General features: G+C 34.9%; 1 protein-coding gene across 2 annotated transcripts in view; it reads right to left on the bottom strand.

Annotated features, from left to right (window-relative positions):
* LOC134529560 (zinc finger protein 148-like) overlaps positions 1 to 13,251 on the bottom strand; it is a 66,988-nt gene that overhangs the window by 36,350 nt on the left and 17,387 nt on the right. The window contains exons 2-3 of one of the 2 annotated variants that reach the window (XM_063363779.1): positions 6,790 to 7,013; positions 1 to 151 (exon numbers count right to left, since the gene is read on the bottom strand). In XM_063363779.1, coding sequence (XP_063219849.1) covers positions 1 to 151; positions 6,790 to 7,013 — 375 coding nt within the window. The remainder of the gene's footprint in view (positions 152 to 6,789; positions 7,014 to 13,251) is intronic. The other variant, XM_063363780.1, reaches the window with a different exon arrangement.

Raw genomic sequence — 13,251 nt, 5'->3', positions numbered from 1 at the left:
CTGTATAACGTATTGAAGGCTTTCTCACATCCTTCATGATTACATTCAAATGGCTTAATTTTTGTGTGGATTCGAACGTGAATTTTCAAACTATAAGACGTAAGAAATGCTTTTCCACAATCTGGCTCATTGCATTTGAATCTGAATTCACCTAAAACAAATTGTATTATAAATAGTTACATAACAATTGTTTAAACAAACTTTAAGAAATCAAAAGTTTAAAAACTTAAATAATAATATTACAGGGCTATTTGTTATTAAATGTTAAAAAACTTCGTCCCTAAAAAACTCAATGACGAACAATGTATCATTATTTCAACAGAATAATAAGAGGTAACCAAGACACTCGTAAAAATATATTTAGAAGGTGCACAAAACTGAAATCATAGAGAGTAAAAACATATACTTCTTTAAACATCTCAATAGCCTCCTCCTCTCCAACCTTAATGCAAATTTTCCTGCAGTAACAAAATTTTTAAAACCAATTTTCTTCCTTCTAAGAATATACTGACATGAAGAGCGTATCAGCATCTCTACTATCATTAACATTCATTTCATGGCAATCATTTTAACAGTTCCAATAATTTGTAAAAAAATTAACATTTTTAGTAAATTAAAAAGTTATGTAGATTTGCATAAGATTTTAAATACAGTAAAATCCAAGCTATGTAACTTACTTATATACATAGTAATATTACGAGTGGGAAACAGATTCAAAAAGGATACCAATTAATTAAATACAGTTTTATTTATTATGTAATATTAACACTACTAAATTATAACAGATTGTCTATCCACAAATTTCTTGCCTTCTTTTATAAGGTCCACAACTTACTCTCCCACTGGAGCTATGCTCAACAGTGGCTGTTCTCACAACTGCTCATCTCTTACCACTCACATCTATCTCAACCCACTGCCTAGCACTACTCACTTGTCCGCCACAAACCCACCAAAGTCCCAGATGCTTCCATCTCTGATGTTCATGCATTAACCTTCGCTAACCAAGGGGTCACAACCTCTTCCCTTCATTGCCTCAGAGGCTGGCATCAGTGGTTTACACCCCTTAAACCCCTTCTGAAATGGTCTCGCACCCCTTCGCAGCGTCACAACATAAGGGTTGACTTCACATCCGTAGACCCTATTTATGCCACTTCACACAGGTGGGGCTCTGGGAATTTGCCAAACCATCCAGAGCTGCAAAGCATTCTCAGCACTCAATAAGAAAGTGTTGAGGAAGAGGAATGCGAGGAAGGGAAAGGGGTAGTGAGGTGGTGTTGCTAATTGGATTAGGCATATAGCAGTAATGGAGGGTGCCCCACCTACAGGTAAGCGCAAGGGTTGGCTGTCGAGCTTCTTGCTAGAGTCTCATAACACTGCCCCCTCCTTAAGCATATTCTTACTGAACAGGTAACACATCTCACAGACACCAATTTCGTCCTCTCTTTCCTCTCTGTATGCAGTGTACCACATCATTTAGTCATTTCAACACTTCATATGAGCCTTCCCACACCTCTTGAAGTTTAGGGCTTTTGCCTTTCTTTCATTGTGGGTTGTATAACCACACCAAATCGCCTTCCTGAAATCTGGTCAAGTAAGCCTTCGGGTCATACCTTGTCTGCATCCGGTTCATTACTAATCAAAGGTTTTTATAAGCCAGAGTATGAATAAATGCCACATGCTCCTCTAGATAGACATGTTCGGAGGTGCTGGTTGGCTGTTGGTGAGAATGGCCGAAATTGTGGTTGCAGGGTAGCCTCAACTCCTGTCCAATCACAACAGTCAGAGGAGTTTGTGCAATTGAGTCACGAATGGCAGTCCTATAAGCCATCAGGTATATTTACATGATGTGTTGTGATGTGTTGATCCCAATCTTGTTGATGGTCAGCTACAACCTTGGCAAGGTGCTCTTCTATAGTCCTGTTCAACCTTTTCACCATGCAATCAGACTTAAGGCTGTATGACTGCTGTCCAGGTTTTCTTTATCTCCCCATTAACTGACACAACACTCAGCCCCCTTCTGGAATGATCTCACACCCCTTCAAAGTGTCACATCACAAGGGTTGACTTGACAACTGAAGCTCCCAGAATAATGACATCCTACCCATGTCAATTCACGTATGTTTTTTGGGGACGTGCCGAACCGTCCAGAGTAACACAGAGTTCTCCACTCTCAATGAGATAGGGTTGAGTAAGGGTGAAGTTGGGGGGGGGGGGGGGAGGGTTGGTTAACAAGGCAGAGTTTCTATTTGGATTAGGCATAAATCAATAATAGACCATGCCCCATCCACAGGCAAGCACGCGGGCTAGCTGTCAAGCTTCTTGCTAGTCTCGTAACAGTATGGATGGATTTATGGAGACATGACTGATGAATGAACTGAAAGTTCAACGGGCAAACACAAAAGCTCATGTTCGCATGTAGGCATTTAAATGTGGATTGATGAATAAAGGGTGGATGAATGACTCAGTGCATTGGTAGATGGGTGTATTCATAAATGAATGAGTGGACAAATGTATGAATGGTAAAATGTACAGATGGACAAATAGACGGGTGATAGGTAGACAAATACATGGGTGAATAGATATGTGAGTGGGTACATAGCTGGTTGGTCAGATGGATAAATAGACTAATGGACTAACATGTTAAGTGCATTCAGGTACCCGGGCAGGCCACAAATGTTTTGAGATATTCAAATATGCATGTACTAAATGTGTATGGGCTTAGAGATCACACTTAAAATAATTTCTGCATAGTAAGTTTCAAAAATTTATCACCGAACTTATAAATATATAAAATTTTCTTTTAGTAAGTATCAATATCCAAGTACCTTCAGAAACTTCTCAACAGTGATTTACCTTATATTTATTTAAGGTAGAGTTTGTAGTACAAGCAAGGCTGCCAAGAGGGAGGATCAGCAATCCCCGGGGCCCGAGCAACAAGGAGATCCAGTTGAGTTCCCAGACAGAACCAATATTACAAATCTATTCTAAATAGAAACCAAAAGTAACTAACAAATTATGCAATATGCACAGATCAAATTTTCACTTATGATCACAGTAATGTTTACATTTACAGACCTGCCAACATTCAAATTAAAAAAATCATGAGGTCCTCGATAAAAATTTCCAGGCCCATAAATACAGATTAGATATAAAAAACAACAAATGAGAATCTTTAAATTTAAGTGACATACCTGCACATATGTTACATGGTCTCTGCTTCAAAATTTATTTCAACAAATTATAGGTTGCAGATTTAATTTAGTTGAACATAATTTAGCGCTGTCGTGTAGTGACCATGCAGGGCCGCAACTAAAAAAGATGTAAAATAACATTCTGCTCGTGTAACACTATTATCACTGTTCAAAGCAAAATTAATTTTTTTATTGGAAGCAATACACTTCACGTGTTAGTTGTGTTTTTTTGTAGCGACATGTTTCACAATGTCTCCTCTTCCACTACGCGAGATAAAAAAATCAGCACGGCACACGCTACAAAACGCAAAATTGCTTCCTTTACGTGACTCGAGTATTGATGGAAACTCGTTACTGTAAGCTTTCGTAAAACTTGTTTTGTAACTTTTACTAACAAAATCTTGGGGCCCCAAAAAATCGTGAGGAAACACTATTTTGGCGTGAGGGCGTGAGATGGACCTTAAAATCGTGAGCCTCACACCAAAATCGTGAGAGTTGGCAGGTCTGCATTTACAGTCTTCAGATTTTTTTTATTGTAGGGTTTTAAAAGTTGTACGTAAAATAATAGGAAGGAGGTCCGACAAAATTATTTGCCCCCAGGGCCTGAGTACAAGTAGATGCATGGGTGAGTGAAGGTATGGATACAGGGACAAATCAAAATATGTACGAATATAACAGGATGATGATGATCGATTAAAGAACTGTGTTTGTGGGGAGCCGACTGCATCATTACAGAACAGAATTGGCAGAATGATTAGGCACAGTTGCTTTCCTTAGTATAAGGTGAAGGATCATCTACCCAAAACAATTTTTAAAATACCTGCAGGACATTTATTTCTATCTTTTCAAAATATTTTTAACTAGGTGGAAATCAACAATGGTAAATTCAACCACAAAGTGTCCGACACTGTTCTCAAAGTGAACTGCTAGTATGGAACGCTCCTCCCGTCACATAACTAAGTGTGGGAAACGGGGACCTCCACATTAACAGGATTGAGACTGCTCACAACTTGGGGCTCTAGTAGTGCTCACTGCACAGAACATAGTAATACACAGCATCAGCTGTCACTTGCCAATTTATACCATTTTTTACAGTGTACAGCTGCTGTAATAACTGTGTCAGGAACAATACAAACATCAAGCTTTACACATTCCACTAGTGAAATAATTGACTTAGCAAGACAATAAATGCTTAAAACAGAGAAGACCAAAATTTATATAAAAACAGGAAAACATAATTTTGCAGTCAAGTTTAAAGTGGGTTTCATTTTATGCACAATAAACAGCTTATAAAGTTAAAAATGCCTAAACAACTAATGCACATGTATTGTGTTAAGACTCTTAGATTGAGTCCTTTAGATCAAGTATCATTCAGTGGATTTTCATTTGATACAGTAGGTACTACTAGATAACTTTTTTTTTGCTTGAAATATCTAGTAAAAATTATGACACATACAAAATATCTGGTATCTGAACTAACACTTCAAATTTTCATTCATAATAAACTCTTCTCAATGATAACACTGTTGCATACTAAGGATTACAATATTAGCTATCTCCAATAACTACTAAGTCTATTTTTCTCAAAACCAATTTTTTTCAAGTAATAACCATCCAAATTATTTCAAACACAGTAATTGTGATCTAATGACGTTTTGATAACATAAGCTACCAGCATCTATATTCAACTAGTGTTATGGCTGCTGCCTTTTATAGCTGAGCAATGAGCATTTCTGACACAGGTCAGTAGGGACTAGCATGTCTCTGTAAAGGCTTCCAATACAAAGGTGAGTCTGTTGAAGTTCAAACTGTTGTGTCATCATGGATATTCAGTAAACTGTATACACAGTTACCTGAGACTTCTTAAGCCACAACAGAAATATGGAAATACTGTTCTTTCAGAATGGTATTTATGCCTATGGACTATGGAACCACTATTTCTTGATATATAGGCCACAGGCTAGGCTGCTAATAGACAAGCACAAAAATATGTAGCGGGCATTACACTGCAGGCGACCCATAAAGATGTCAAAATTCATGGTCCGACAAGATACTGCATTATAAACTCGATGTGCGAAACACAGTGTAGACTAAATGGGCAAGTCGTGAAATGGATGCTATCCAGATATGTTGCCTATCTGTGCTTTGTTTGAAGTAAATAAGGAAAAAAGGAAAGGCTTTGTGATTGCATCCAGCTCTATCGACCAGACTATCTAGTAGTATTTTCCATTAAAATTCATTGATCAGAGGCAGTATCTACAGAATTTTTTTTAAAAATACTACTGTACCTTAATCAGTTTGCACATTTCTAGATTTCACAAATAACTATATTCTACGTTAAACATAGTGATAAAATGCATGAAACTAGTTCCACAAGCGAGAGTACAGAATCTACCACCTGAGACAAGACAACGGCGGGCAAACCACTAATATATTTTAGCTGCAGATTCTGACACGTGCGTGTTCAACATGACATGTTGCATTCCACCGGACTGACCTAGCACCATCACACACGCTGGTAAAACGCACATTTTCTTTGCTCTATCTAACCCCGTGAGGTGCATTCTATCATAGAACTCACTGCATGTCGCCCACAGCATTTTATATGCTTATTTAGTATCAGATTTCTTTGCTAGTAATTTCTTCAATCAGACATTTTAGGCAAAAGTGCTAATAAATACTTAAACCTTTCACGTTTTATCACACAAAATATTTAACTGACTTCCTTCTGAATTACAGCAAAAAAATAAGTGTCATACAAAACTCAATTTTTATTATATGGCTTATAAAGATTTCATCATGAAATACACCAATTTATTAAGGTGACTGAGTATTCACAAACTACTGACACAATTTTAGTACCTAACATTGAAAATTGTTCAAAAATTGAACCTTTATGAAACTTAGCTAACATTTTCTATACGTAAGATTTTTTCAGAACTAAGCAAGACTAACATTGCTAGTAGACATCCTGGCTTATCAGAATGATTACAATTATTTTAACCCCAAAATTATTAAATAAATACCGTCAGTTGGGGTAACATTGGCCCTTCGAGGGTAACTTTGGCCCAAGACAAAAAACATGTTAAACCATGTTGCAACTCTTCAAAATATTTATTAGATGTGATGATACATATGTAACATATGTAACATTTGTAATATTTTGAAGAGTTGTAACATGGTTTAACATGTTTTTTGTCTTGGGCCAAAGTTACCCTCAAAGGGCCAATGTTACCCCAACTGACGGTATTTGACTAGTTTTGCATACAACACACTCTGGTGATACAAACTATGTAAATAAAATAAAAATAGGGCAATTTAGATATCTAAAAAAATTAAGTAATTATAATTTTTACTTCTACCCTGAAAGTAAATGCATCTTTAAAAAAAAGTTGTATTTTAAGTAACATAACTAGAACCAATTTGTTATATTTTTAAACAATTGAATGGAATCTATCTAGAACTTATCATAGCTATTTTGAAGAATATTATTAAATAAAAATAAACATAAAGTATTATAAAGTATATACTAACAAATAAAAAATAATAATGTAAAACACAAAAGTAAAAATGATACAAATACTACCTTGCATATTACCTTTGTGTGTTTTCATGTGTGTTCGAAGGTTGCCAACTGTGCTATATGAACGACTACAAGCCTTATATTCACATCTATATCGATTAATTTCTTTCTTTTTGGTTTCTGGATTAGTTGATTCAACAGTAATAGTTGCATAAGAAGGATTGTCAGGCATAAAACCTGAGTTACCAGGATTAATTTGCATGTAAATTTCATCAGAAGTGATGGTGTGATAAATGTACCTAAGAAGAAAAAAAATAATTTCAGTACAACAGATAAAAAAAAGTAAAATGATATCCAGCCTAAACATTTGTAAAAAAATAAACATGTAAAAGTAAAGACCCACAACCACATGTTAATAAAACAAATTATATCAAAAACCTCATTCAAAGTTCCAATAAAAATTATGTTAATTGTTTATCAATTACAGTAGAAGCCCAATACATCACAGCTTTTAAGGAAATTAACTCCTATACACTGACTTATCCGCAGCCTATACAATAAACAAGATAGTCAATGACTTGATGTAGGCTTTTGGACATACGCCATTGCTTAGCACATGTATGTCTGCAGAAGAAAACTACAAAAAAAACACAAATGTCAAAAAACTAAAATTAAGCAAAAATTGCTGTTGTCAGGATTTAACGCCACACAATATTCCACAACAGGAATATGGTCAACAAACAAGGAAAAAACAAAGAAAAATGGACTAACAGAACGAAAAAAAAACCACAAATGATGACAGCACAAAAATTCCGAACCCAAAAAAAAAATTCAACACAACAGTTGAAACGAGACAAAAAACACAGCAAAACGAAAATAAGAAACAAACACAACAGTTTTCCAAAAAAACAAAAAAACAAAAAGAGAAACGAAAAAACCCCCACAAATGATGACAGCACAAAAAATATTGAACCCAAAAAATTCAGCACAACAGTCGAAACGAGACAAAAACACGACCAAATGAAAAGACGAAACAAACACAACAGTTTTCTAAAACAGAAACAAGCGACGTTTTGGGAACTGCTATCTGCTCCCGTCCTCAGGCAGAGACGCACATGGTACGGAAACACAGGTGCGACTTTTTTTTTTGTTCGGAATTTTTGTGCTGTCATCATTTGTGGTTTTTTTTTCGTTCTGTTAGTCCATTTTTCTTTGTTTTTTCCTTGTTTGTTGACCATATTCCTGTTGTGGAATATTGTGTGGCGTTAAATCCTGACAACAGCAATTTGTGTTTTTTTGTAGTTTTCTTCTGCAGACATACATGTGCTAAGCAATGGCGTACGTCCAAAAGCCTACTTCAAGTCATGCACTCCCATTGCACAAATCTTTCAAAGATAAGATAGTCAATAAAAACCTTAAAAGCTACTAATGCATGATAATGCACAGTATATATTTGTGAAACATAGCACATAGCTTGGGTTTCAAAGATTATTATTTTTACATTCTTTAGAAGGGTAAAATTTATTATATTAAGAGGTTTGACTCATCTAATAGTTTTAGTTGAATATGCTTTGTGACAACTTTTAAATGAGAGGAGATGTGTGGCAACATGGGCACCAGAGATGAAATTACAGCATACGCTGCCAATACAAGCAGTTGCCTGACCTTCTGAAACAAATATTATTTTTTTAGTGCCTGGTTATGCAGTACTAAAAATGAATGATTATTTCAAGCAAAATTAAAAAGAATGTGAGAACAATCTAGACACAGCTTTCATTTATCAGGAAAGCTTTTTTTTTTACTTTGTTGCCCAATATTACATTGCAGCTGTAGCAAGTTGTTACTTGAAATTACCCCAAGCGAATGATGTACTCACTGTTATCTTTTTTATTTTCACATGTACCATTATGGTGCACACAAATTTATTTGATGACCACACTAACTTTATATACACATATATATTGACATGGGGCTCTTTGAGACTGTTCAAATTACGTGATTCGACATGCACAGAGACCTGCAAGAGACTGTTCTCTAGGCTCAATGTCACACATAAGGCTCTACGAGGTTGTTTCGTATCACTTTTAATGATGCCAAATGCCAGTATCACTCTAAGCAACAGGGACGCTGTATTTAGTCACAATTCACGTGGGGTCTCAAGATGTCTCACGTGCCTCATGCATATAGCACCAACTCTCCCGCTCCAGTAAGGGGTAAATGTTAAATGTTTGGTTTCCCTAACACTTTTATTTAAATTGCAACATACTAATGCACACCATCTATAAGAAATAACTGCCTAAAGGCAATTGACTGGTTTAGTTGAGGCGGTCTGGACCACACCTGTGGTTGGCCGACCTAGAGCGATACAGAGAGAGCAGCAAAGTCATGTCTGCTCTCTCTATCAGGTGAAAGGGACTGAGGCCAGAATGGTGGTGACTGACCCCAGGGTGTTCTCTGGCACTAGTTTCATGGAAGATAAAAAAACTTAAGTACTGTACAGTTAAACTAAAACATAAATCATAACAATAAATCATAAAAAAACAAACCCTTACTAATAAAAAAACAAACAAACCCTTAATTAATGAAATCAGAATAAGGGTATGTATAGAAAGAGGCGGCTTATTTAAACAATTCTGAACATATTGTGTTTGAGTACTACTAATGCTGATTATCCTGCAAAAGAGCAATTTTGAATTCCAAATTCATTCTGAAAAATCTAGTATAGAGGGCAATGAAGTGCGGGTTAATTGTGAAGTAAAACTCATTACAAATGATTAACTGTGAACAAAATAATTTTTCATTAATATTCACTAGTTTTTAATTCCATAATAAACCACACAATTTGGACCAAATTCAAAACCATTCACAACTACACCAATCCCTCACTTAGCATGTCTTCATATTGCGTGAATTCATTTAGAGCGATGTTAATTTTACTGCCTCAGTCTTGAATAGCACATCTATATATTTCAGTTAGCACGAAATCGCCACAGGCAAAAAAAAATTGGTCATGATGCCACGAAGTCTCTTTCAACTAGGTAAACAAAAGATGTACTGTGGCATACAGTTAGCCATAGGAGGCGGGAAGAGATGCGTGCGCAGGTCTGACTACGCTATCGGCTGTTGTACAAACATCAGCTATAACAAGTTATGTTGCAGCTATGGAGTGTAAAGGACCAAATGTTTTTATGTCCGCACGTATGCCGCCATGCCATACCGTTGTTGCACGGCCACAGACCAGACTGTGATGAACTTCAGTCTAGCCAGTGGCAGGAAACTTGCATGCACAAACACAAGCAATGTCTGGCCATTCGTCTGCCGGTAACTGTGCATGTGCAAGCACCTGCAGTTTGAATCACAGTGGAATCATGGCTTCCAAGTAAGAGCGTAATGGATTGTGTTCAAGTATTAGATACAAAACTAGAAGTATTATGGCGTGTAGAATTACATGAAGGTCACACTTATGTTGATCATATTTTAGTTTTAAGAAAGTCAACTGTGTGCTCAATCGTACGAAATAACGACTATCAAATGTTCATATAAGTCTGATGCTGTTGGTTGTACTAGCGATAATATGTTTAACATTAGATAACGGAACAGAAATTAACAGATGATTCACATGGAAAAGGTTGTTAAATGAATGGTGCAATGAAAAAAATCACGGATACGACAGTATTGATGTGAACAGAGTGATGATACACAAATAAGCACTTTAATTTTTGAAAAATTAAAATGCAAATATCCAGACAGTAATATCGGTTTCAATGCCAGTAAAGGATGGTTTGGAAATTCGCGGAAAGGTGCGCGAAATGAGTTGAAGGTCACGCACGGGCAGACAAGTCAACCAGCCGACTGGTGATAACTATCTCCCATTATGTGGTGTTGTATTTGTCAAACAAAGCATTTGATGGTAGGCTTATAAAGATATATGACATAGTTAACATTGAATGTTATTCTATGCATTTATATTACATAAAGAATATTTCCCTACACATTTTGGAACACATTAAGTAAATTAGCCTTGCTATTTATGGAGATCAATACTTTAGATTACAAAAATTTTGGATCACACAAACATTTTTAGGAACGCACTAGTTGTGTTAAAAGAGGGATTGGTGTACTGGATTTTCCAAAATGCAGTTGCAATAAAAAACTCAATTTGGCATGAATTCACACATTTTAACGATTTTGCAGTTTTTATAATGTTGTTATCCTAACCTAACAAACCATTTATTTCAAATCATTATTATCACCTAGACCTGCGAAACACCTAGTGTTTTAGGTAAAACTACACAACCTATGGCAATTTTAAAACATAAAAAAACTATAAAAACAACTCACCTTTTACAGACACACTATAAATATATAAATACATCATGTGACTTGCTCATACATTATCATGAGTCACAAAAAAATCATGTGAACCTTAAATATTGTGAAATATTTTTCAACATTAATATGTAATATTACAAATAACTCATAAAATCATTATGCAGAACACACAATAACATATTAGGCATTCTCAAACCAAAAAAACATATCTCCACTATGCATTCAGCTCCAACAGACCTTCAATTCAAAGTGACCAATTGCCATTAAATTTTTAATTTCTACAACCTAAAAAAACACACTCATTCTACTAAAATCATAAACAGGATATCCAAAAATACCCTATGAACAAATTTCAGGACCTTTTTAATAACATTCTTAATTTTCTTATCACTGGAAGATATTTTGTATATTATATGATAAACAAAATTCAACACAAGAAAATGTAATACAAAAAATATACATATATTATTTTCAGGAATGAATCAATTTTAAAGTTAAAAAGCTGAAACCTTTTCAGAGGAAATTTTCTAACGATTTAAGTGAAGTAGGTATAAAACTATTTTTATTTAATATGCAACTATAAATTGAAGAGACACATCAAAATACAAAATGTGAGCTAGAAAAAGGCTGCTGGAAATTATTTTAATGACTTCTAGCATCGTTACTGTTCATTTCATGACTTTCCAGAAAAGTCCTACAGTTTATTACTTTTTTGTGACTTTCATGACCCATAGACACCCTGGTCAAAAACTAAACCTACAATTAATTTGAAGCAAAAAATACTATTTTATAGCAAAAAAAAAAAAAATACAAAAAAAATACATAAACACCAATACCAATACTGATTATATATATTTTCACATTATATTGATTTATTACCAACCAGTTGGTACTAAACGTTTTTTTAATTAACAGGTACACAAGAAAATCACTGCAAAGTTATTTGTGGTGCAAATGGCACTTAAATATAAATAACTCTATTATAAAATAATTGTTTACTGGTAAAAAACTAGTCATATTTCAATACCCTATCAAAAAATAACATAGTATTAATGCTAGATGTGGATAAAGTCTGTTTTGTTCATCTATCGCACTTATTTCCAATAAGCCGCTACTTTCAACTTACCAGCAAAAGCAATAGATGATTAAATAAACAAAACAAATACACAATATATTTAAAACAAGTAAATTTGGTGGAGACCTAACAGTTATAATTGGAAGAAATTAATGTTAATAATTAGAAGCATTAGTGCAATATAGGGCATTTCTGAATACCACTGACAACATCCAGCAAACAATTTCTTAGGATAAACTAGGGCAAAAAAAAAAAACCTAAAACTTGTCCACTTAAATAATTTCCATGGAAGTTGGCACTATTAAAATTAAAATTTTAGATTATTTTATTAAGTATTTAAAACTACTTGCAGCTAAGTGACATATGTGAATATATTTATTATAACAGAAATCTTACACCTGTGATATAATGATTGACATTATCCTAGGGTAGCCAACCTCATTATAGCACTAAGCCTCACCACCAACTTGCACGAAGAACACACTGGAGTGAATTAGTCAAACACTACAAATTCCAGTGCCAGTATACAGACATGACATGTTCCTGTTCAAGGCAGAGAAACACGCACTAGGTAACTATTACAAATAATCACAGAATTTAACCCACATTTATTTTTTTACAAACGGGACATAATTTACCATGCATTATATACAAATTTGTGATATAACAGACTGTTTTATTTAAGTCTTCTACATAGAATTAACACTGGGGAAAGAAAAGTGCATGTAGTAACTAAAAAATCTAAAATGCCACTATAAAAACCATTTAAAAAATATTATGATAGATCAACATGACAGTGGTTATGAAGCATGAAAATGTATTATACTCTGGCTCCAGTCATTAACGAAATACTTCAATATAGATTAATACAACAAAAATTAGTAAGATCAGAAACCAAATAAACCAATATTTTATGTATCTGAATGATTCCTGTATTGTGAAAGGTGGATTTAAAACAATTTCATGGACATACACATTGATGGATTAGGGTAGACTGGGTACAATTGTGCCAGTCGTCGTATTGGCGAAACTATAAGGAATACCGGGGCGGGTGCAAGGGAAGAGAGGAGCAGTGTGCCTGTCTGCACGTGTTTCACAGTATTGCATCAGCCGGTGCACGATGTAGCGGC

This window comes from Bacillus rossius, chromosome 2 (assembly GCF_032445375.1).
Source record: "Bacillus rossius redtenbacheri isolate Brsri chromosome 2, Brsri_v3, whole genome shotgun sequence".
NCBI lineage: Eukaryota > Metazoa > Arthropoda > Insecta > Phasmatodea > Bacillidae > Bacillus > Bacillus rossius.
Note: the sequence above shows the minus strand (reverse complement) of the source record. Positions and strands in the feature narration are given on the sequence as shown.